At 47.1% G+C, this 23,994-nt stretch overlaps 2 protein-coding genes across 5 annotated transcripts in view; both read left to right on the top strand.

Annotated features, from left to right (window-relative positions):
• PPP1R12A (protein phosphatase 1 regulatory subunit 12A) overlaps nucleotides 1-7,392 on the top strand; it is a 110,750-nt gene extending 103,358 nt beyond the window's left edge. For all 4 annotated transcript variants that reach the window (XM_088531210.1, XM_088531208.1, XM_088531207.1 and 1 more), the window contains one exon: nucleotides 5,222-7,392. In XM_088531210.1, the coding sequence (XP_088387336.1) occupies nucleotides 5,222-5,308 (87 nt within the window). In that variant the 3' untranslated portion in view covers nucleotides 5,309-7,392. The remainder of the gene's footprint in view (nucleotides 1-5,221) is intronic.
• An 11,369-nt stretch (nucleotides 7,393-18,761) lies between these two features.
• PAWR (pro-apoptotic WT1 regulator) overlaps nucleotides 18,762-23,994 on the top strand; it is a 66,865-nt gene continuing 61,632 nt past the window's right edge. The window contains exon 1 of the mRNA XM_088531213.1: nucleotides 18,762-19,202. Coding sequence (XP_088387339.1) covers nucleotides 18,762-19,202 — 441 coding nt within the window. The remainder of the gene's footprint in view (nucleotides 19,203-23,994) is intronic.

Here is a 23,994-nt window from a genome sequence, read left to right as displayed (position 1 = left end):
TCCCTCTGCTGCTTGGAAACTGCATTAGCTTCCAAGTACTTTTCATTGAAATACGTGCAGCTAATAAGTGTTTGTTGATATAACTGACGTTGAGTGGCAATCCTAGGCAAAGGCAGCCATGGCCCCTCTAGCTGCTCTGGATTCAGGCCAAGGCAGTTTGTTGTAGTGGAGTCTACAAAGTCTGAGATCCCTGAGGGGGTCTTGAAGTGTGAAAAATGTGCAAAGCAAACTGTAATATAGGAAAATAGCTCTCTAACATTGGGAGGCAGAAGATAGGAGCTCTCATCACCAGCCTGTAAATTACTGTTAAGGGCAGCTGGGGTTGTGAGAAGAATAAAGAATGCAAATATCCTGCCTTTTTGAAAAGCCTATTTTCAGTAAGCAATACATGCACAAAAGTTTTGAATTAAAGATTGAAACTCAAGATATAGTAAGAAGATTAAAATCTTCTTATGATTTGTATTACTGTCATGTAAGAGTGTATGTTAGATGTGTGAGTATTTGCAGACATTTGAATAGGATATTTAGTTTGTGGAATTAGGATGTTAAGTAAAGAATTCCAGGAATAACTCTCATTGTTAATGTATCCTGGACTGTTTTGGAAAGCTGTGACTAATCGCTGCTGCTTCTTAGATTACTTTGCAAGAATGTGCCTTTCACACTGAGTTATCTACTTTAAACAGGAGCCTGTCTTTTAAGTTTTCTTTCAATTCTGCTCATCTCTGATTCTTTGAAATGTAATATACGTGTTTTATTTTCTCTTGTTTTCACTCCTATTTCTTTGATTCCTGCAGAACCTACAGCAAATAAAGCAGATTCAGTCTTTGAGACACATAAATGAGCGACTGGTGACTGAGAATAGGGCCTTGACCAGAGTGCTTGCCAAGCTCTCAGGGTCCTGTAGGCAGCTGCGCTCTGTGGACTCGTAATTTCTTCCTTCTGCTTTGGGTAGCCAGGCAGGTGTCGCTACCTCGTGTGTGCCTGGGCAGCGTGTCCCCATTAACCGCCGCGTGCTGGGCCCGGACGTGCTGCTCGCGTGTGGCCGCGTGGAGGCTGCCGCCGCGACCCGCTCCCTGCTGCAGGGTGCTGGGCTGCCCCGTTACCCGTGCTAGTGCCCAGCCTTGTCCTGCGTGCTCCAGCTGGAGCCACTCAGGAGCCCTCGGACTTGATAACAGCCCAGCGACGCCTGCAAGGGCTGTGAGCTGGCACTAGGATAAGCTCAAGTCACTCCCGTATTTTGGTACATACGTAAACTCTCACATTGCCAGGTTTGATTCTGGTTTTCCAACACGGAGAAGTTAAGGCTTGAGCTGCCTGCTTGCAGTATAATTAATAGGCACAGAATTGAAGTAAATCCAGTGTGAGCTAAGGAGTGCCTGGGGAGTGCTTTGCATTTCTGCATTAACTCCTTTAGCAGCTTGCTTCCCTGCATCTGTCTGTTTAGGGCTTAGCGGGGATCAAAGTCTTTACTTTTTTCAAAACTGTACCGGAGATTCCAGTCAACTAACATTTTCATATATGAACTTCCTGTGGTTATGGCCAGTCCTTATTTTCCCCTCAGAGGATTCAGGCTAAGCTGAAGGTGCCCAGCGTTAGCCCTGGTGGGAGGTGACGCGCGCACATTGCTGCACGTGCAGCCAGGACCGGTCAGACAGGGACGGTGCCGCACCAAAACCGTCCCCGCTGCTGTGCGTGTGTCGCACTGCCCACGGGGATGGCCCGTGGGGCTCCTGCCACCAGCGGCGTGGGCTGCTTGTCGCCTTAAGCTCACCTGGAGCAGGCCAGTTCCAGAAAACCACTTCCCAACATCTACGAGGAACAAAATGTGGGTTCACTGCAGACCAAAGCCCTCAGCCTTTCCTCTCCCTACCTAATAGTTGCATCGGATGAAAGTTTCTGTGAGCGTGTAAGATCTGAAAAGGTGAAAAGGAGGTAATTTCCCCTCTGCACAGCGGCTCTTGCTAAACTGCTCTCCCCTCAGCCTTCCCTCTTAGAAGCAGCGACAGGTGGGTGGGTTTTCATTCTGCTCATGGGGTCACATCTCACCTAGCGAATGCGGGGCAGCAGGAGCCTGTTGCTGCAGCTCGGCTGATCCATCTGAACCTTAATAGTTCACGAGCTTTTCATAGCCTTAATGTGGATGTTTTGTGTGTAAAAACTGTTAAACCCTCCAGCAAACACCGGCGTCATTACTGCTGTACGCATCTGAGCTGGCTCCACGTGGCAGGTGATTATTGAATAATTATTTGCTCAGCTACCAAGCTGCAAAAGTTACCAGCTACTCATGTAGTGCAGATAGGCAAAATAGTGCATTTGTAATTCTATTCAGAAACCTCCTCACAGAAGAATACTCTGTTTTATTAAGGAGTACGGAAAGCATCGAGCACAGTAGATAGCTGTAATTTCGCTGAGTTTACTGCTAAGCTGCTTTTTCTGCCTCTCCACAGTAAAGGTTTGTGGTGCCACCTCACAGGAAGTTTTAGTACGATAGGAATTCGCTATGCCAAGAAAATTGTATAAATATCTTTGGCTTGGCTTAAAACACTTTAGGATTAGTATAGATGAGAACTGTAAGCATTTTAGTTATGCTATTTGCATTTATCCTTCCTGATCAGTCTGCAGTTACTCATAACTGCCTTTGTCTGCTATCACTTTTCCCATATTCTTTAGCAGATTCGCTAACAAAAGAGAAAATATTTTGTTAATGCATACTCCACATATTAGTTTAATCAGGATTAAAGCCTATTTATAGGAACTCTCAGACTATGAAATGGTACTGGATTATGTTAAGGCTCTACATTTGAACAGTGGCTGCTTTGTTAGGATAGGAAAACTAGCAAAAACCACCAGTTTGCAGGTCTGCTTGTGAGTGTTGGGCATTCCCGACGGCAGCTCCCCGGCCAGGAAGCTGAGGTGGCCCCGGAGCTCCCCGCGCTGCGCCAGGGCCCCCCTGGAGGGCTGGTCCAGCGCGTGGTTACGGCACCAACACCGAAGCCGAGCGCCGCTGGGCAGCAGGCGGGAGAGGGGCCGCCCGCCTCGGCGGAGCCCGCGGGCCGTTGGGGTGGGCGCCGCAGCCCGAGCGCGCGGCTCTCGCGGGGCCGCTGCCTGCGCCCTGTCGACGCGCCCGGCGCGCCTCGGCCCCGCCGGCCGCAGCGCCGCGCTGGGACAGAGGCTCCGGGTCCGATCTTGCCCCTCCTTTTCCTAACAGAACCTGCCCGCTATCAAAACAGGACACGAGGAGCTGAGCTCATAAACTCACGGTACCAGAAGCAAGAGGATGGGAAGTGTTTTATACAGCAGAAACCTCCTCAGTAACACCGTTCTTCCTGTTTTTTCTCCTCCCGCAGGCACTCTGTTCTATGCAGTAAATGGCAGCATTTCAGTGTATTCTAAAACTCCTCTCCCTGCTCTGTGTGCAGGTCCATGTCTAACTTGCACTGTCCAGATGTACAGAATACAAAATTATTTCCTCGTAGTCTTTTTTGTAAATTTTCTCACCGCATTGTGAGTTTTGCAAAAAGTAATTCCTTCTTAGTAGGCAAGTTCCTTCCTAGTAGGCCTGTGATAGGACACACTGGTATTGCCCTATTTTGTAGCTTAGAAAACATGGCACAGGTGACATTGGAATTGTCAAATAAATTACTCGAGTTGCCCCATTTCAAATACTCTGAGATAATTTTTAAAAATAATGGTCATTTTCCACCACTTTGCATTTGGAGCGCAGCATTCACTTGACTCTGAGTGAACTCAGAGAACTGAAGACCTCAGCATGGCTCTCTGAGAAGAACTCAGTTTCAGTGGCTTCCCCAGAGCCCCCTGGAGCAGAGATGGAGCCCAGTTTAGCAGAACGATTTGCAGGTGCCCGGGCTGCACACACCACCTCACCACCTCCTGCGTTGCCTGCTGCCTTGCTCATCTTCCAGTATTTGTATTTGCAGGTGAAGAAACTGGAGCTACTGTAACCAGAGAGCCCTTTAGAGCTTTAGCACACGGCAGGGCCCGCTGCCTGGCAGGGTCTGCTCTTTGGTGAGCTGCCTGTAAGCTGCCCCTAATGTGGTGGAGAAAATGTGTAAAAGAAGCCTGCTGTAATGTTACTTCATGCTGTAGTTTCAATTTTCTCCATTCCTTCTGTTCCATAGTAATGTTTTAAACATGAAGGGGTTAGGAGTATAATTTCTTTACAATAAAATGAAAACAAAACTAGAGAGAAGGGAATTTAATCCTGGGAGACTCTGTTGCTGTCATTACATAGATCAGCAGTTGGACTTGGACCTCTCTCATGCTCGAGCACCGGCGGTTACTGGATAACCGCTCTGCAGGAATAGGCTGGGGCCTCCTCTGTAAACCACCTGCCAGAAACACGCACGTAATTGAGCCAGGAGTGCTGTAGGTGCCTTGCTATCAGCCCCGGAGGGCAGGCCCTGGGAATTTCTGAGATTACTTCTAGTTTCTCAAGCAAATCTCCTGGTACAAACCTCTGTGCACTGACTTGTCCTCCCTTCCTGCCTGATCCTGCGCAGCTCTCACCTCACTTGGCTCCTGCCTTTCTTCCCTTCCCCTTCCCACCTTCCAGCACTGGTGCTTGCACGTCGCCTGCCTCCTGTGGCAGCCTTAACTCGCCCTCTTGCAGCTTGGGCGCCTGCGAGTGCAGCCTGGTGTGCCGGGGTGATCTGTGTTCGTGAGCCATCCTGCTCAGAGCTGCCACCTCGAGTTCTGGGATGAGGGCTCCAACACAGGGCTGGAGTGAGTGACGAGAGTGCTGGGAGCTGATGTGCTGAATCACTCGCTGTCTGATCCGTGGTGGCATCGTCCAAGGGCACAGCAAGAGACAGGATTAGTCATGGTATTTTATTTTGAAGCAGAGCAAGTGGAGCATAAGGAGAACTCTTTAAATCGCCATGAAAATGTTGGTTTTGCACTTCCGGCATGTGAAGCATTAAGTTGCTTTTCCTCGTGCTGCTCTAACTGCTGTTGTGCAGAGGCCTCTCCTGCTCACCTCTGTTTTATAGTGCATCTGTATGAGCGTTTGCAAAGTCCTAATCCCTGACTCCTTAACTGTATTATACTAAAAGGTGAGATTTTTCTGAACTGCCGCTAAGGGGGACAATAACTGCCAAAATACTTACTCTGTGTGGAGATTTTTATCCCCTGTGCTTGTCTCACCTTGCTGCCTTTGCTTGGGGTGTAATAACAAGTAACCATTGTGTTTCATTCCTCATAGATGCTTCCAGATCTGAAGGCAGACAACCAGAGGCTAAAAGATGAAAACGGGGCCTTGATCAGAGTTATAAGCAAACTTTCCAAATAAAGGGTTTACTGCAGCAGCAAATCACGGTATTGCACATCACTAGTAACTCCAGTGGACCATAGTGTGGCAGTCACTGGAAGTGTGGGAAGATCTCCTGGAGACTGTCATTTTCAGATATCCTGCCAAACGCCCTCTTACCTGTGTGTTTTTTTGTATCAAGATCATTGTTTCTGTTAAAATGCAGCTGCTGAGAAGATAAAATGACTGAGAAATCTTGTTTACAGCTACAGCATAATAAGGAAAGTGTTCAAGGCCAGATACGCCTCAGATATTTAACCAGTAAGCCTTAGTTGTACATAAACACTTTTACATCAACAAAAGCTTTCAGCTCTCACAGAAGACAGTTACTCAATAACATTTTTGTTGTGCCACAATTCCCTTTTTTTTTTCTATACTAAGTTTTTCTTTAAATATTAAGTTTGGATTTGTTTTTGTTTTTTTCCCTTCTAATTATTCATGTACCAGATTTTCTTGTACAGTGTTTTCACAGCTTTACCATTTGCAGAGACCACACACCCTTTTAAATTACATATTTGTGTAGCTACCTAGAGTTGTGTTGTCCAACCACCTGGAACAGAGATGTTTGGTGGAACATTTGCTTTCACTGTTTGTGCAATATGCATATATTTCCTATACAAAATGCTTTAAAAGTCAGTTGAAACTAGAATTATTTTAAGAGTCCTGTTTTCTGCCTTTATTGGTCACTTTAAAAAAAAAAAAAAAGTTTGTAGTGAGAGATGTTAGATCCTGTAATTGTCACGTTCATTTGAGCAGGTACTGAGTGATGCTGTATATATAAATGTGTACTGGTTTGATTTTTTCAGACCACCACGTGGCATGCTTGAATATATTTCCCTATTGCAAATGTCTGTTAATGCAATTAGGCTACTCCAGAATAGTGTGTTTAACAAAGTTCATTAATTTTTATGGTATAAAGGATTTAGACATTGTACATTGTATGGAGCCCTATCTTTACAAAAGGTCTAAACTATATAAAATACTTTATTATCTTTTCCTCCCATTTTTTTTTCATTTGATAGTGTTCACCGTAATAAAAATTGCATAAATATAACTGCTTCACTACATTTCACATACCTGTATTTATCTGAGTGCTGTCCAAAACTGTTGTGCTAGCCAAAGTAATGTTACTAAATCATTGAAAAACATAACCCATTACACTCACATTAATGTTTATATGCACTGTTGTTGCCATGTGAGAAGGCATCTAATTTGATAACACCATCATGTCAGACCATTTTATACATTTCAGTGGCCTTTAAAAACAAAACAAGTATTTAAGTGAAGATCGCTTTTGTTAGAAACAAACAGCTTTTATATTTTCACTAAACCATTCAGAATACGACATCTTATTGGCACATAGTTTATTGCCTAAAACCACTGAACAGATCAGCCATTAAAACAAATTGTACATTGTAAAGCTTGTAGTAGCTATTGTATTATTGATTATATTGTATACTATATTAAATGTGAATTTGTACCCCTTCATTTAAAAAGGTCATTGTGTCCTACTGCCTACTTGGGGGCCGGGGGTAGTTTTTTGGGGGTGGGCTGTGTTTTGGTAAGGAAGACATAATGTCCTCTCTCTGTTGATTGGTTTTTTGAAGATGTAAGGTTATGCTCTTACTACCAAGCTCAGGATTCTTGATTTTAAAGGTACACGGATAGTTGGAGATATCTTATTGTAATGGATCTGTGTGAGAGGTGGCTCTGAACCATAGGGAACTTCCATTGTCGTGTGCTAACGTCAAATAAGCAACGGATTGAACAGGTTGAATGGCTGCAACGTATTGAGTTCTGTTACAAGACAGTTAGGCATATTCTGGATTATATTTGGTAAAGTTTGGGTGCCTGTGAATGATTAAATACGTGTTTCTAATATTTTAGTGTTTTATATTTAGGTTATTTATTCTTTATATCTAAAAAAAATGAATGGCTACTGTGCTATATTGATTTTATTGGTAGTACTGAGCAGACCTTGTATCTGCATGAAACTAGTTGCAAAACCCACTATTTTGGAAAAAAAAATGTATTTTGACATATACAAATAAAATGAATACAAACTATTTTAAATGTGTGAAAGTTTTACTGAGAAGACATTGAAATTTGTTATGAATTTAAACCATGTTATAAGTTTGCTATTTAAAATTCTTTGGGCATTTTTCATTCATTGCGTTACTTGGATGCAAAGTTCAAGTACTTTCAAAGATTGTAATCAAGTTGTGATTATTTGCACATCATTGTACATGCACATCTGTAAATGCAACAGTAAAAATGCCATATTTATGCAATCTGTAACAACTTGGACAAATGTTTATATATTTTACATAAACCTGTCTGTGTGCAGAATCTGAGAACCCTTTTTTATGCGCTACCACCCGAATGTTCACAAGCAGCCGCCGCAGGGCACAGGGAAGGCCGTGCAGATCCCCGGCACACTTGGGGCTGTGGTTGTCTCGGGGCTGCCTGACTTAGTGGCTCCGTTTCCAACTGTAGCCATTAACCAGAATAAGAGGCTTTGGAGTCGGAAGGTCCTATTTTCTAGACCTGCTGGCCTCAGCATGAGTGGTTTTCTTCAGACCTTCCCAGTTCTTCTATACCTCCTTCAGCCTTCTGCTAGGGCCCTTCCAGCTTCCAAAAAGAGTAGTTCTAATTAATATTTTCCTTCCCCCTTGGTAGAGTTATTTTTATTCCTTTGCCCAGAGCAGAAGGGTCTCAGTGCCCTTCTCCTCCAGAGCAGTCCTCCATGCGACGCTCTGGTTTGTGCTCATAGCAACAGTCAAACAAAAGGGTTCGGTCCTGCTGTGCGGGTATTTATCTCGTTCAAGATAAACGCCAGCCACTAGGGTTGGTTTTTTTGTTTGGTTTGGTTGGGTTTCTTAACATGTCGCTTTCTGGTTTTCCTTGAGAAAAAAAAAAAGGAAATATTTACATGCCATCCTACGGAAGGAAATAAAAAACAGCTTTGAGGGAGCTGAAGATCCCCACGTTAGGGGAGCAGTGGCCCGTTTTCCTTCCACATGCCCACGACGCAGGCTCCTCATGGCCTTCCCCTGCTCCCTGGCCGCCGGCGACGCTGGTTCATCAGCGAGCGGCCACGTGGCCCTGAGCGGGGAGTCCTGTGGTGGCCTCGGCCCTGGCCCAGCCACGGGGCTGCCCCGCGCAGCCGCTGAGCGCGGCCCGTGGGGAAGGCGCAGGCAGAGAAGTCCTCAGTTAGGCTGAACCTTTGTTTTCCCCTCTGCGCTGCCTCCTTGCCGGCTCTGAGCTGAGGTAATGCTGCCATGAGGCGTAGCGCAGCCCCTAGGTAGATCTGATACCGCTCTTGTGCAACCCAGGGGTTCAGGTAAGGTTTGGAGATAGAATTTAATTTCCAGCTGTTACAGGAAAAGGCGAGGCTGATTCAGTGGATTGCGTAGAGTTTAAAAGACAAACTGCAGTCGTACAAATGTAGCGCAATTCGGCGTGGAGTTTGTTTTTAAAGGGAGCGGGGACACAGTTGTGCGCTGGAGAGGGTGGCCTTCCCGCTCCCCACCTTGAGTTTCTGTGACTTTTCCTCAAGTCTTGGGATCGCATCTTTTGCTTAAATGGCTTATGAAGTAACCGTAATCCTTTACTGCTAAAATAGCTTATGTAGAATTGGCAGTACAGACATTCTGCAACGTCTTAAACAGAAGCTTCCAGAAGCTTCCAGTGCTGGTGCCATAGGATTGTGGTAATTCTATTGAAAAAAAAAAAAAAAAAAAAAAAAGGATATATTGAGGGTTTAAAATCCTAGAATAGCTTTGCAGGAGGCCTGCTGCTCATATCTGTGGAATTAAATTTCCACCCCTCTGGAAACAGCCAGTCTGTCTGTTTTGGGATAGAGGAGGCAATTTTCCTGAAGTTTTTCAAAAGCATTTGTCGCTACTCGTGATTATGTCCACATTGTTAACATTTAGCTGCGGTGATTCAACTTCCTTGGGTTCTTAGGTCGAAGCCACTAATAACCAGGGCAAGAGCTGCCGGTGAGCCCGGTTATTTGCTTTTTATTTGCTGTACGTTTGTTTTGGGCGCAAGAGCAGCAGCGAGAGCAGCTGGGGCTGCTGCGCTCTGCCTCCCCGGGGCTGACGGCCCAACCCGTCACGGGCCCAAGGGTGCCTGCGGATCCCTGCAGACAAGAGAGGATTAAAAAAGAGAAAAAAGGGCCCAGAAACCACAAAGAGCTGCTCACACTTTAAAGGCAGAGCTGCTGCCACACTGGTGAAGTCATCAGCTATTCGTGCTTGTGTCAGCACCTCCCCATTTTGTATTACTGATTAGATAGGAAAAGTATGTAGCCTTTAGAGAAAGGAGGAACTGTTCGGGGTTTTTCTTGTCTAAAAACATCACCTGTTGGATGTCTAGTGTTTCTGATCTGGCTCAGGCATAATTACAGCAGGGACAAAAGCCCCACATTCCTCTCTCTAATTATTGCACCCTTCTTCTCTGGGCCGTGCCCGGCTGCCTGCCGGGAGGAGGTCGCCAGCACGGCACATCTCAAACCCCACGGCGCTTTCCCCTCGTTTCTGCACTGCCCGTATCAAACCACACAGCCCTCCCCAGCTCTTTGCTTGGTTTGCGGAAAAAAAATAAATCCGCATGGGAGGAAGCGGGTGAGATGAACCTATTTGCTCCACTGATAAAGTATTTTCAGAATTTCACCTCTTCTGCTTGTTCTGTAAAGGCGCTTGTTTGTAGAAGAAATGATTCCCCATCTTTCAGTATCAGATTGTTCATTTGGATGTCTTGTATGTAGCAAGAAAATGATTTTTTTAAAATTCCTTTTTATTTTCCTCTTTTTAGAGCATTCCTCGCTGATAGGTATTCCCAGTAAAGCAGCACCTTTTTATGCAAATATGGAGCTCTTCATGCCATTTCTGAAAACTCAGACCCATCTGTAAACCTTACGAGCTTAATTAGAAAGGCTGAGCTTTCCAAGTAACTCCATGAGTCTAAGTTCCCTCGTAGCTATTCTGAAGATTACAAAAATATGTTGTAAATATTCTCGCAATGCCAACAAATCATTAAGTGGACAGTACTGACCGTGAACCGTCAGGATAATAAATTGGGAAGTGGCTAAGCAAAATGCATATTCAAACTCAGGTCAAAATGGGCTCTAGCCAAGGTAAGGGGATGGGAACAGGACTAGAAAAAGAAAAGTGGGAAGCAAGAGAGATTCCAGCTGCCTGATTCGCACACTTGCCTCACGCTGCTTCCAGCGAGACCCTCAGCACCGGGCTGCGCCAAGGCCCCTTCTCTCCTTCACCAGAAGAAGCCCAGAAGAACAGCAGCCCTTTAGATGTTCCTATCCTGGACCTTTGCTTTAATGACACCTCTCACTGGAGCTCCAAAAGGGCAGGCCTGGTGTGAGGGGGTTGCTGCGCGAAGGGCTAAAAATGAAACTCCTGCTTCGGGGAAGCACCCGGAACCAGCATCCCAGTGTTAGTAACACTCATAGCTCCAGCTGTGCCCAGCTCCTGTCTGTTTTCGGCTGGAGGAAGAAAAGCCAATTACCAAAAGTTCTTTCCTCTAATTTAATCTATGGCTGTAGATGCCATTCTTTGTCATGTAAATGGCCTCCTGGGCTCAGCACGGAGATGCCAGCGCCCTGCGAGTGCTGCAGGCTTTGCACGCTCCTTCCCTTGCGTTGAGGGGCGGTGAGCGCCGCCCGCCTGCGCCTGCAGGGAGGCTGGGGAGGGGGTTCGGGCTCAGGCTGGGGAGGTGGTCCGGGCTCAGGGGCTGCCCGGGACAAACCGCCGCCCACGAGCGAGGGCTCGCACGCGGGTTTCGCAGCGCCTGCCGCCGGCGCGCGGGCCGAGCCAGAAGGTGGCACCAGGCAGCCGCTCCTGGCGGCGCAGCCAGACACGCTGCCCCACGTTCCTCGTGCGGAGAGCCGCGCACGTGGGCGCTGCTGGAAACCCACCCCGTCCCACGGCCCAGCAGCTGCCGCCCCACAGGGCCTTCCTCCGCCAGCGAGCGCGCGGTGCCCTAGCGGGAGCTGCCCCTCTGCTGCCAAAAGGCCCCGCTGAAGCCAAGGGGAGGAGAGGCGAGAAGGAAAAAGCCTCTGTGTCCGAAGCTGTCAGCACTTTACATCCAGGCTGCGCTAGTCTGAAATGCCAGCACACTGACTGACCCCTTCCTGCTTAATCCCCTGCCAACACGATCCCGGCGTAAGCGTTTTGCTTTGAAGCACGGCACTCCGCGTACAGCAGCGCTTCTCGCAGTGCTGCCTTGCCGCCGGCAACCTCTCCTCCCCGATCTCGCCTGGCCAACACCTAGGCTGTATCACACGCGCTTCTGGCGTCCCTTTTTAGCATGTCGTTCCAGCCTCCTCAGCTCTGCACTGGTGCGGCCCTGCCTCTATTTCCAAGCCTCCACACTAAAATTATTATTAATAATAATCTTTGTGCTTCGGGGTCTAATTAAGCTCTGTATTACTCAGGATGGTATCAACAGTACGTGAACGACCCACGAAGCTGCTTCCCCGAGACCTCAAGCGCTCCCTGCATCTCTGCAGTTTCTGGGGAGCGGCCCTCGGGATTGCTCCACGCCGGCCGGAGCGCAGCAACTCCCTTCATATTTCAGCAACAAGCCCCTGCAAGCCGCCGCCGCGGAGAAGGCGCTTCCCCGTCAGCCGCTCAGCTTAGTCACCAGTCTTCCCGGCTGCTTCTCCGTGCCACCCACATCTCCCAGGTCCTTCCCGGACATCTGCCTCCCAGCACTTCTCATTCAATCCCTGTGGAACTGGCTGCCTATTTCTGCCCCATTAGAAATATGGGGCAAAGTTTTTGATATTCTGCTCAGTTGCTTGTGTTTTCATATTTGCTGCTGCTGCTGTGCTGTTTTATTCCCCTCTCTGCCCTAAACACTGGTTACTCCTCGCCACCTGGCTCCTCTGCTCTTGTTTCTCCTATTAGCTCCTCTCTACACTTGTTTCTCCTATTAGCTTCTCTACTTGCCTGTTGCAAGTTTCCTACTCGCCTCTCACCAGGCTCTCAGCATCATCTTTGCTCTCCACAGCACCAGCCGCTTCCACACCTTACACGGTCTCCACTTCTGCTGCTTCCTCACTCTCACTCCCCCTCTTCTCACACCGCTTTATCCCACGTTTCTCAGACACACATCCCTAATGGCTTTAAAGATTCCAGGAATCTTTTCCTGACCCGCTGGATCTTTTCACTGATAATCTTCACTCAGGAGGAATGTCTCTACGGAGCCACTTAGTTCCCACCTACTCAAGCTGCCCTCTAATCCACACGCGTTTTTCCTCCATAAGCTAAGCGCCCTGTAAGTCACCTGTTACTGCTTAACCCAGATATTTACCTCCTCAGGAGTCAGCACTGTTCTTATAGGTATCTTTCCTATTTTTCTCCTTCATATCTCCAGACAGTTTCAGGGTGAAAGTAGTGAAAGGTCTTAAACTTTTCCCATTGTTTTCAACACATCAAGTAATTTGCAGGCAAACTCTTTTTTAATTTGTTTCCTTTCATCTCTTTTTGAATGAATCTCAGAGGATCAGAAAGGTTAACAATTTAAAAGACTTTCCCCGTGCCTGCTTAAGACAAATATTTATTGAAGTTTTCATAGAATATCATACGCTTAAAAGGCTGCCAAACTATGACTCCTTTAGCGTCCAATAATAAAGCAAACACTGAAGGGGATGCCTGTTGGGCCTGTGCCTAATCTGGGAACAAACAGTATAAGCTGAGCATTAACTGTGAACCTGCCGGTGGGCAGGAAGTCTTGTCCTCTGCCAAGTGGCTTTTTAACTTACAGCCTCTTTTTCTATAGGTACCTAAAACTTACCTATTTTTAAAATGCATCTTGGCAGTCTTTTTCACCTTAAACAAAAACATAAAAACAAAAAAGCATGCTATGATCAAAATCCAAAATTCCCTTTCAACATTGCCCACATTTGTTTATATATAATGGTTACAGTAGAAGCACATAGATTTTGTTCCAGTTGCTCCCACAGAAATTCGGCCCCAAGTTGTCGATCTAAATGTGCATAGTAGGGTCATGTATCGTTAAAATAAGATCCTTAATGAAAAATACCAGTACAATTTAAACAGTAGCAAGTGTACTTTATGTCCTTTAAGCTATTCCCTGCTCCCTTTGTGTTCCATTTGGTTTCTTAGGCACTGGCTCCGAATTCTTTTAAATTGGACGCTTCGCCCTCCACTGCTTACACTTACTGATATGTCCAGCCCCTGATTGATCGCTGTTTGTGTTTTCCTCTGCTTGTTTTGGACACTTCCAGATGATTGCTGCTAATAACCAGTACTAAATTCCTGAAATAGCTGCCTGATTCCTTTTACAAGGGAGTTTCTTTATGGTCCAGCATATGAAAAGCAGTGCGTCCTAAAAACACTGTGGAGCAGGAGAAAAATAACCGCCAAATCAACTGTTCGCTCAAACAAAGCACTGCAGAAAGCCATCACACTGCATTCCGCATGCATCATCTGCTGCACGTCAGCGAAGGCCAAGCTTCTTAGTCAGCTCTTTGAGGAGGTCCCTCAGCCCTAACCGTGATCCTTTCGGGACATGGTTTTGTGCGTAGGCTTGGTGCTACACACAGCTCCTCGTCTGCAAGGGGTCCACTCAAAAGGATGTGGTGAGAGGCGCACGGTGAGAGTCCAGTTTTGTCCTGTTTGTGTATTGTGCTTTCAAAGCATCGAAATACATCGTAAGAGCCAAAGGACTGTTAAATAAATGAAAGCCCTAAATTTGGGAATTGCAACCAGTACCAATAGGACTGAGAGTGGGCCAGAAAGCCTGGGTTTGCTCTCTGCTTGTTTGCTTTTGTGCCACCTACGTCCTTTCTTGTCTGGAGGCACGGGAAGGCAGGAACCACAAACTGTCACTTCCACCTGGTGGAGACTACAGTCTGTTGAACAGCATTTTAAACTTACATTGCGCATTAGCTGCACAGAGATCAGTACGTTTAGAAAGAGTGAACTGGCTCTGCAGCCGTTAATGAAGGTGAAGCTCTTCAGTTCTAATAAAAGCTTCTGGATCATACCAAGAATTTTGCATTAAGTGCTAAGGGGGACCCACAGATTTTGACACCCAATCTGCCAATGTGTTTGTGTCATAAACAGGGAAAGCCACAGCGGTGTTGTTACTCAGCTTGAACTTGATACCATTTCTGCCCTAGGGGTAGGTACCGTCAGCTCTTCACTCCCAGAATGGCAGCATCCTAGACGGCAGAGCAGCCCAGTACGGCTGTGACAGCCCGGCTGCCCCGCGCCGCAACCCTGTGGGGTCCGCTCGGGGTCCGCAGGCACCGATGCCCCACGCAGCACCCGCACGATGACACGAGAGCAGCTCTGCCCGAGGCCGCTCATTGCTGCAGGGGACGGGCACGGGCTGGACGAGGAAGCCGGTGCTCAGGCTGGACGAGGAAGCCGGTGCTCAGCTGCAGCGGGCGCCTCCACGTCAGACCCCGGGGATGCCGCTGTGGGCAAGGGGGGCACCTCTGTGGGGCCCTGCAGCGCTGGAGGACTCAGCTCGAGGCTCAGCTGTGGCTGGATACGTTACCTTAGAAAAATTTTCCCAACATGAGTCACTTCTTTACATTTACACTTCTTTACATTTATGTACCCTGCTTTATCACTGCCACTCTGCTGGGCAATTTGTTATTGTTCTTTTAATCCATTAGTTCTGTAAATTTTTGTCTAATATTCACATTTTGATGCACCCTCCATAAGGCAACGTTCTGCTCCGTGAACCTCCGTGGGTTACCTCTGTGTGGGCGCAAAAGCAGGGGCCATGGTGGAAATCCTGTCTCCTCTAAGAGCTTCTTTCGTATTGTGACCACTTCCTAGTCCTGCTAATTCCCCATCAGGAACTGCCTTTTGCAGACGGGTCCTCAAGCACATTCATAGTCTGCTTTGTAGTATTCAATTTCCTGCCCCTTCTCTGCCAGTAACACTTCCCCAAAATCCAGCTATTTCTCCTCCTATGCTCACCTGCAAGCTTCTGAATAAGGACCTAGCACTTGAAGTAAATGATTTAGGCACCCAATTAAATAGTGTAGCAAATTGTATAAAACTGGTATCTCAGTAAAAATCAGACCTGTATGAATTTCCAGGCAACAGTCAGAACAAAGCAATGTAGTTAGACCACTAACTACAGCGACTAAAATGTAATTAACTGTTGGAACCTTGTAGAGAGAAACCTTGACAGAAGGCGCCTACTGAGACAGTAAGCCTTGGGGTCGGGGGGAAGAATAATTTAATTAAATCCCAAAGGAAAAGGAAATAAAAAGCCATGATGATAGACTAAACCTCGCAGATTTAGATAGAATGCGTAGCTCAGAAGCAGCAGAAATGGGTATCAAAGTGTGAGGGAGAAGAGTTTTTCCACATTTAGATAAAAACTAGAAAACAGCCTAGATCAAGTGGTAACAGAATTTGGCAGGTAAGAAGAGCGAAACTGGAGATTAAGGGAGAATTTGAAGAGCAAACAGTGCAGATGTAAACAGAAATGAACACTTTCTCCACATACCTGAAAAAAAAAGAAAGAAAAAAAAGGAAGTCGGTTAGACAAAATATGCCATCACTTAACTGTCCAGAGCTCACACCCCCAAAAGGACCCCTGGGTTGTCCCTGACAGCCCCACTCCTTCAGGGGCTCTGCCACAAAGGAACCTTACAAAGCCAGGGGAGAAAGGCCGGTCGTCAGGACTGTAGAGCCCCACCAATGTCTTCAAACCCTCTAGATGGCCTCGGACAGAGATACTGCTGCTTCTGGCACAGATACAGCTGCGAGCAACGGAGGAGGAGCGCACGGAGAGGGACACCTGCCCGCTGGAAAGGGCAGCCCACGAGGCTTTTGTCTCATTCTAACGAGGAGTGTGGTCCGAGGCAGGTGCTTCCTTGGAGAGCACGAGTAAGAGGGTACTACTTTTATGTGGAGAACTGGCATTAGAAAAATTTCATGGCACATATGGGAGGATTTTGCAGAAAGATGAGAAGTTACATAACTAATTTAATGAGCAAGGTTTAAAGAGAAGGCTTGTGAAATTTTATGGTTTAAAAGCTGAATCAGGGACATTTCTGTGAAAAGGCATGAATTTAAGCCATGGCATTTATGGTAGAGTAGTGCAGAAGTGAGCAGGACGACAGGCTAGCATCAAGTGATGAGTGTGAGCATTATGCAGCAGGGGAAACCTGAAGCAGCCGAGAAGGCAAATTTAATGGATCAGTACTGGGGTGATATTTCCAAACTTTGCACGAGTGATAAAGCAGGTAAACAAAGTATGTAACTGGAAAAGCCTGTATTAGGAGAAGAAACAAAAAACGTCAGCAGAGATTTGGGCGAGAGCTCCCAAAGATGCTGCGGAGGGTGAGGGACGGACAGCGCTTCGGAGCAGCGCGTACCAGGACCGGCAAGCGTGAGAGATGCTCACGGCATGGGAGAGGCGGCGCACGCAGCGGCGAGCCACGGGGAGGGTGTCCTGTTTGCCCTGCTGCCTTGCGTTGGCTGTTTTATTCTGCAGCCCTTGCAAACTGCTACCTCATTAGATTATGGCTCAGATAAACTGGTACACAAAACCTCAGTAAGATCAGTCAATTTGGTGGAATCTCTGAAAGAAATCACAGAGATATTAAAAAGCTTCTCGCAAAGGATCTGACTTTGCACTTTCATTTCCTCAAGGTTTTGAGAGTAAATATATATATATATTTAATTCTAAATTGAAAAATGGAGTGTTTGCTTTTTGCCTGGCAAAGGAGATCGAGACCATCCTACCAAATCCTAGTGGTAATTTTACCTCTAGGGCAGAGTCTCATTCCACAGCGATGAGTACATAGAAAGCACTACTTTCAGGCTTAAGGTCCTTTGTCATTATGCTAGTTCAAAACACGGCTAATAAAGTGAATTGTATTTCTGGGCCTTAAAAGCATCCCTAGGACTCAGGAAAGGGGAAAAGTGCTGTTCTAAAATTGTTTGCACCCTATTAAGCTGTTCTCTGTTGTGGCCGAGGAAAACAAGCAGCGCGATACTTAAAACTATTTGGGACTTTATCCCTGAAAGCTCTCCAGCACAGACAACCTTATTGAGATGCAAGCATCTGACAGTCAGCATTTCTGTAGTGGGCACTTTAAGCCCAACCTCACTAACCACAACATAACTTCTGTTAATATATAACAGACTGCAAAGAACACAAAGCCTTTCGGGCAATGAAGAAAAAAAAAAATGTGGAGGGTGCAAGAACATGGCAGATGCAGCTAAATCCCAGCGGTAGCATCCTCTCTCTGTGCAGAACAAGAGGGATGACAAACAGACCCACACATCAACAGCCCCGAGAGCGGCTACGTATTGCCACAGGGAGAAGGGGGCCGAAGATGCAGCTGGGAAGAACTAAGGTGATGGAAAACTGGCAGTGTTTGAAGAATTCAAATGTGTTGCTCTATTTCTCCAAATACACAACATATTATAAACAGTAACTTTCTGGTCTGACCTTTTCACGTATTTTTGGCCAGATGTGCTGCTCAGGGGGTGTAATAGTGAGGGCAAAAACACTGGTAGTGTCACAGTTATGTTCACTCTCCAAGAGAACCTCGTCGTACAAAAGGCAGCTATTTGACAAATTGGGAGAAGCGCCTTGCCGGCAACTTTTCATCTGAATTTTTAAAAATTACGTTAAAAAAAAAGAAATGGACAGGTTCGGAAATGAACCTGCAAAGAAGAACAGAGAAAGGCGAGGTATACCCGTGAGCATACGCACCGAGCGACCTAGCGCGGCGCTCCGGCCTTGACACGACCTTGCGCCTCGCTCTAGCACAGTGACCTGCCCCTCCATCACCCCCCTACACGCACCCCGCAAACGGGGCCGGGGCAAACGCTGCCGAGAACGGGCCGCAACCGCCGCGCCGCCCGCGGGAGAGCCCCGCGCCGGGAGCCGCCACCGGCAGCGAGGGCAGCGCGGCCCCCGGGCGGCTCCTCTCCCGAGGGGCAGCCGAGGGCAGCGCGCGAGTCCCGCAGCCGCTTGTGGCAGCGCCGGGAGGGCCCGGCAGGGAAGGGCAGGGAAGGGCAGGGAAGGGGGCGCCGCGGGGCCGCTCCGCTCCGCTCCGCTCCGCCCGGCGCGCGGGGGCGGTGCCGCTCACCTGGCGCCGCGGCCGCGGGCACCTCCGCGCCCGCTGGGCCCCTCGCAGCGCCGGCGGGAGGGACGCGGCCGCGCTCAGGGCGCGCGCGGCCAGGAGGGCTTCGCGGCGCCGCTTTTGTTCCTTCCCCAGGGCGCCGGTGTCGCCGCGAGCCCGTCCCGCCTCCCCGCCCACCCCGCCCGCCCTCGCCGCCGCCCGCCCCGCCGGGACATCTCCTCCCCGGGCCGCGGCGGGGCCGCCTCAGGGCGGGCGGTGGCAGCAGCGGCGCTGCTCGCGGGCAGCGTGGCCGCTCAGCCCCGCCGGCGGAACATGGCGACGGGCGGGTACCGCGGCGCCGGCGGCAGCACCACGGACTTTCTGGAGGAGTGGAAGGCGAAGCGCGAGAAGATGCGCGCCAAGCAGGCGCCGCCGGGCCCGGGCGCCGCGGCGGCGGGCGGCGAGGCCAGGGCGGCGGGCGCCGCGTCCTCCGCGGAGCTGCACAACAACGTGCACGCGGGCGGCCCCGCCGCGGCGCCCGAGCGGCCCGCGCCCCCCGCCGGCGGGGCCCTGCACTGCGCGGGCCGCGCGCCCCGCGAGCCGCCGCGGCCGGCCGAGCCCGCGCCCGCCGCCGCCGCCGAGGGCGACGAGAAGCCGGCGGCCAAGGCGAAGAGCGCGGGCCCCAGCGCCAGGAAGGGCAAAGGGCAGATCGAGAAGAGGAAGCTGCGGGAGAAGCGCCGCTCCACAGGTGTCGTGAACATCCCCGCCGCCGAGGTGAGGCCCGCGCGCACACACACACACAGACACTCCGAGTCTCAGAGCTCTCTTCTCTTCTCTTCTCTTCTCTTCTCTTCTCTTCTCTTCTCTTCTCTTCTCTTCTCTTCTCTTCTCTTCTCTTCTCTTCTCTTCTCTTCTCTTCTCTTCTCTTCTCTTCTCTTCTCTTCTCTTCTCTTCTCTTCTCTTCTCTTCTCTTCTCTTCTCTTCTCTCTCTTCTCCTTTCGGGGGTGGGAATGCCTTCCCGTTGGCAGCGAGCACCTCCTGGAAAGCCGCTGGAAGATCCAGCTGAGAGATACGTTAAAGCGCCCTCCAAAACAGCAGTAGCGAGAGAAAGCTGCTTTATCGGCCCCGCAGAGATGTTCAGGTGTAAATATTATTCCACTTGGAAGCCAAAAGAATTTCCTGTGCTGGAAAAAATGTAGTGGTTTAAGGAGTTTTCTTTCTTTTTTTCTCCTTTTTTTTGTCTTTTTGAGGGTAGAGAAAGATATTTTTATCAGCCAACAGCACTGTCCTCTGTGGTTTGCTACTAGTATAAAAATCTGGCTTTGATTTATAATGCTCCTAGAGGAATTCAGAAGAATGATAACCAAGCTTTTTTAGCTTTTCTTTTTTTTTCAGTGAATAGGAAAGACCAGAGGAAACTTTAAACCAAGCTGTGTTTGAGTCTACAGTTTTGCATGAATATTGGTGGTCAACATCCTTGTAGAAAGAAAAAAACAGCATTTTGTTACGCTAGAGATCATTAAGTGACAGTAAAATGAAGATCCCTGTTCCTAAAGCAGCGTTGGAGAACCTGCTGCCCCTACCAGAAGTCACTGGTCCTTTCTTTGGGACATACAATGGTGGCCTCTTGTTTGTGAGAAAGTTTCAGGAGGGGAGGAATGAATGAGCCCTAGGGACGGGGGAAGTCTCTGAAACTGCGTTCCCAAGGGCTGGTGCTGCCCTTCTTCATCCAAGGGACTGGTTTCCTCACTCGCATGGCCTTTGGGTCTCTGATTTTAAGGTCTCTGCTCTGCCCTCTATCCCCAGTCTTTTAATAGTCCCTCTTTTTTTTTTTTTTAAACTTTCTCTGTTCCCCTTTTCCCCTGTTTATGTTCATTCAGTTACTTCTAAGGACCCTTGCTCATAATATGCTTTGCTTTCCAGGAAAGCAGAGTCTTTGCTCAGGAACCCCATGGATTTGCTACTGCAGCTTCTGCTGCACTTGTAAGAGTGGTGTGTGAATGCTAATGTACTTTGGCATTGAGGAGCAGCCTGTTGTCTATTTACATGTTTTAGACTCTGATAATTTGAAGGTTTTAGCACTTTTTGGAAGCTTTTTATATGCTTGCACTACTCCTGTAACTAACCAATCATTTTCCATCAGATGTTCAGGGTCATATATTAATACATGGTGATACCTGTTGCACCAGGTATTCCTGGAAATTCATTAGTAATGAGTGTTGCATTTTGACTGACCTACTTAGGTAAAACTTCAGTTTTTCTGGTTTCTTAAACATTTTTAATCATTACCGTATGTGTTTTTTAAGAATTATTTAGTCTGAGAATGCTAAATCATTCCTGGTCATGGACAGCTTCAAAATGTTCATTTTCAAGTGCGAGTAATCATTAATGAATATTCCATAGAGTATTTATTTGCTCTTTCTTTCATGTAGCTATTTATTTTGTGAGAAAATGTTTTAAATCACTGATTAAAACCTACTCATTTCATGGTCTCCTGACTTTGTGACCTTAAAACTGGAATTCAGAGCGAAGAAGACTGCTGTGTAGGTGATGACTTGTTGGAAGTATGAAGTTTAAAATCTACAAAACTAAACTTAACTGTTCTTTCTCCTTAAGATGTTAAGCATAGTTATAGCTATACACAGTGACTTGATATACTACATATTGCATTTAATCACTTAGCACTTCCACCTCTGTGTGCGTACTTTAATATTACTTTTCCCTAGATGCTCTTTAACAGCTTTATTGGACTTTTTTTTTTTCTTAGCTATGTAAAAACACATCTCTCTATATATAGATGTATTTTTTACAACTGAGTTGCCATTTCACGCTGCACTTCTCTTTTATGATGCGCAGGGCACTGTGGTGGAGAATGATCCTGGAGAGGAGATTTGGTTGCCCTGATATTAAAGCAGATAACTATCTACAGAGTTTGGAAGACACTTAAATCTAGAAGCTTCTTAGCCCACAGGAGAATATTGAAACATTCTTTGCCCCCAATAAACATACTTTTTGTTGTAATGCAGTGAGAGAATTTAATATTATGAAGGGTAGTGGAATAGGGAAAGTGAAAGTGTGTACAGTCTCTGTTATCTTAAAAAAGGCATGAAAAGTAGTAGCAGATCATTATTCATTAATGATTCATTTTCTTCGGTTAAATAGGAAGGTAACAGCACTAGGACCTGAAGGGGTCTGTGACTTAGTTAAGTCCATGTTGTGTTCAGGTCAGTAGAAGACTGAAACTATAGGGGAAACTGTGAAAACAGTGACAGGTTGGGAGTAGTGGTGACACTGTGTAGTTAAAGGCCAACGTGATAGATAGCACTGTGAAGATTAAAAAAAAATAAAACAAAAAAAATGCTTTTAATTCTAAGTACAGCTGCCTTTTGAAAATAACTGCTAAAATACCCATGGATTTTTTTACTTCTTTACTGGTTGTAAAATAGTTTCTTGATAGCTTGTTGAATCTTAGTATTTAAAACGAGATCAAATTACTATCAAATACTGGATGAGCTGGGTCCTGTTCTTCTAATAGGTCTTTGGGTTGTGTTAAAGTATCTTAAATTATATCTAATATCAATTACTTCTTAGGTTTGCTTTAGAAATATTAAGCTTTATAACCTCCTCCCACTCCCATTTAATCTACTGACTCTGCTCTTGCCAAACATGCTTCCTACCTGGATGGTGAAAGGATTTTTAGCAGTGAATCTTCCTGGGAGGATTTCGAAGTGATTCTTTCCCTTTTAGCATTTCATCCATGAATGTATAGATTTTAAAGCATGTGAGGTGTATCTTATTTTTGGTGGTGTCAGAGGTGTATTAGAGTCGTGGTTTGTATTGTTGCAGTAACTCTTCTGTCCCCTGCCAAGCTAAACAAGGTGCCCTGGTGAAAGTGCAGCTTTACCTTCCTGCCTGTTTACACTGGAGGCTTCTGCTGGCAGAGCTCTGCTGGTGATTTGTCGTTACCTTTTCTAAAAAGGTGTGTGTACATATGTGTGTATATATATAAAAAAATATAAAAATGCAGTTGATCTAGAAAGGACAGTTAGCTGAGTTCCACTTAATGCGCTTATAGGCAAAGTTTACATTTTTGTCTAACCAGCTGGCAGTTGTCTGAATTCAGAAGTGTTCTCCTGTTAGTGAGAGGGTGATGGATGATTTTAAAAGGTGTAAAGAACTCAGACCTGTGTATTTTGCCCACGAGGCTGCCATAATGGAGACATAACAGTCTCCTGGGCCATTTACGAGGAATACTGAAGAAATGGATCAAGTGGAAGTGCTTCAGGTGTGGAATTTGCCGGGGTGCTCAGCCTGTTTGTGCTCGTCGTTGTCTCCTTGTTGACGCCTGTAATAAGGATGTGCTTCTTGAGGCCAGGCTGCTGCTGGGTGTTTGGCTGCTGCTTCAGAAGGTGACGAGCGGCCGTGACCCCGAGCGGGGCAGGGAGAGGGGCGGGAAGGGGCTCCCGGCCTGGCGTGGTCCAGCGTGCCGACCTGGGTGCATCCACCCCGGGAAGCTTTAGATGCCCAGTGTGTCAGGCGTAGCGATTCCCAGGGAGGCTGGAAAGCAGCTGAAATCCTCCTCCGAGTGGCTGGCAGCAAGAGAGGGAGGAGTGGGATCCTATAGCAGCAACTGGATTCTTCTGACCAGCAGTTTACCCTAACGCGTGTATCTTTCTTTGCTGATGCCCTAACTAAGGACTCTAGTCCTCTCTCGACCTTAACAGGGAAGTATCTTTGCACTGTCTGGCTTCTGTGCGTATTTCTCTTGTGAAGCAACTTTTTGCATGTGTTTGTTAGAAGAAAAATGTCTCAGTAAGCATTTGCTCTGAAAATAGCAGGGGAAAAAAATCAGCCATGCCTGATCAAAGATACCTTTTCCATCCGTGTAGAGGCATTAGTGTTTTGACAAAAGCCTGAAATATGTTTATTTGACCCAGATGACTTTTCATGTTACATTAGAGCTGCCTGCTGCTTGCTTGGCCTGATGAACAAATGCATTTTCTTCCCATTCCATGTACTACAGATGTGACTTAAGCCAGGACACAGGGAAGGAAGTTGTTCTTCCTAGGAAGAGCAAGTGCTCTTCAGATTTCACTAGGGTGCTGTGTTGAGATGATCTGCTGCCAGGCTGTTTTTCTGCTGATGAATTTGTGAATTCTGTTTTCAGCCTTGTCTGTGGCCAGTATCTCTTCCAAGGGCATGTTCCCTCTTTTTTCATTTTGCTCAGCATATGACAGTTCTTCTTTTGCACATGTGCAAAGGTATGCTTTAATTTCCTGACACTTGTCTAGGTAAGCTATTTGGCCAAATAAGTTGCATAATTAACACAAAAATATGGAAAGCTTTAACTTCCAGAGCCCTGTAGCGCTTCCAAATCATCACCACTTCCCTTCCAAGCTTGTGGTCTCTCTTCCCTGGAATGGTGGTGTTGTGGAATAAGGCAAACAGTGCAGTTTGACAGCTAAAAATACACACGGAACTAGGGTAGCTCCTCTTCAAGAGATGACAAGGATAACCTGATTCTTGCAAATTCTACCTAACAAACAAGCCCGTCTTCATAGAGGAA

Source organism: Tinamus guttatus, unplaced genomic scaffold (genome assembly GCF_059628265.1).
Source record: "Tinamus guttatus ecotype Peru unplaced genomic scaffold, ASM5962826v1 Tinamus_guttatus_pri_ptg000399l, whole genome shotgun sequence".
NCBI classification, from domain to species: domain Eukaryota; kingdom Metazoa; phylum Chordata; class Aves; order Tinamiformes; family Tinamidae; genus Tinamus; species Tinamus guttatus.
Note: the sequence above shows the minus strand (reverse complement) of the source record. Positions and strands in the feature narration are given on the sequence as shown.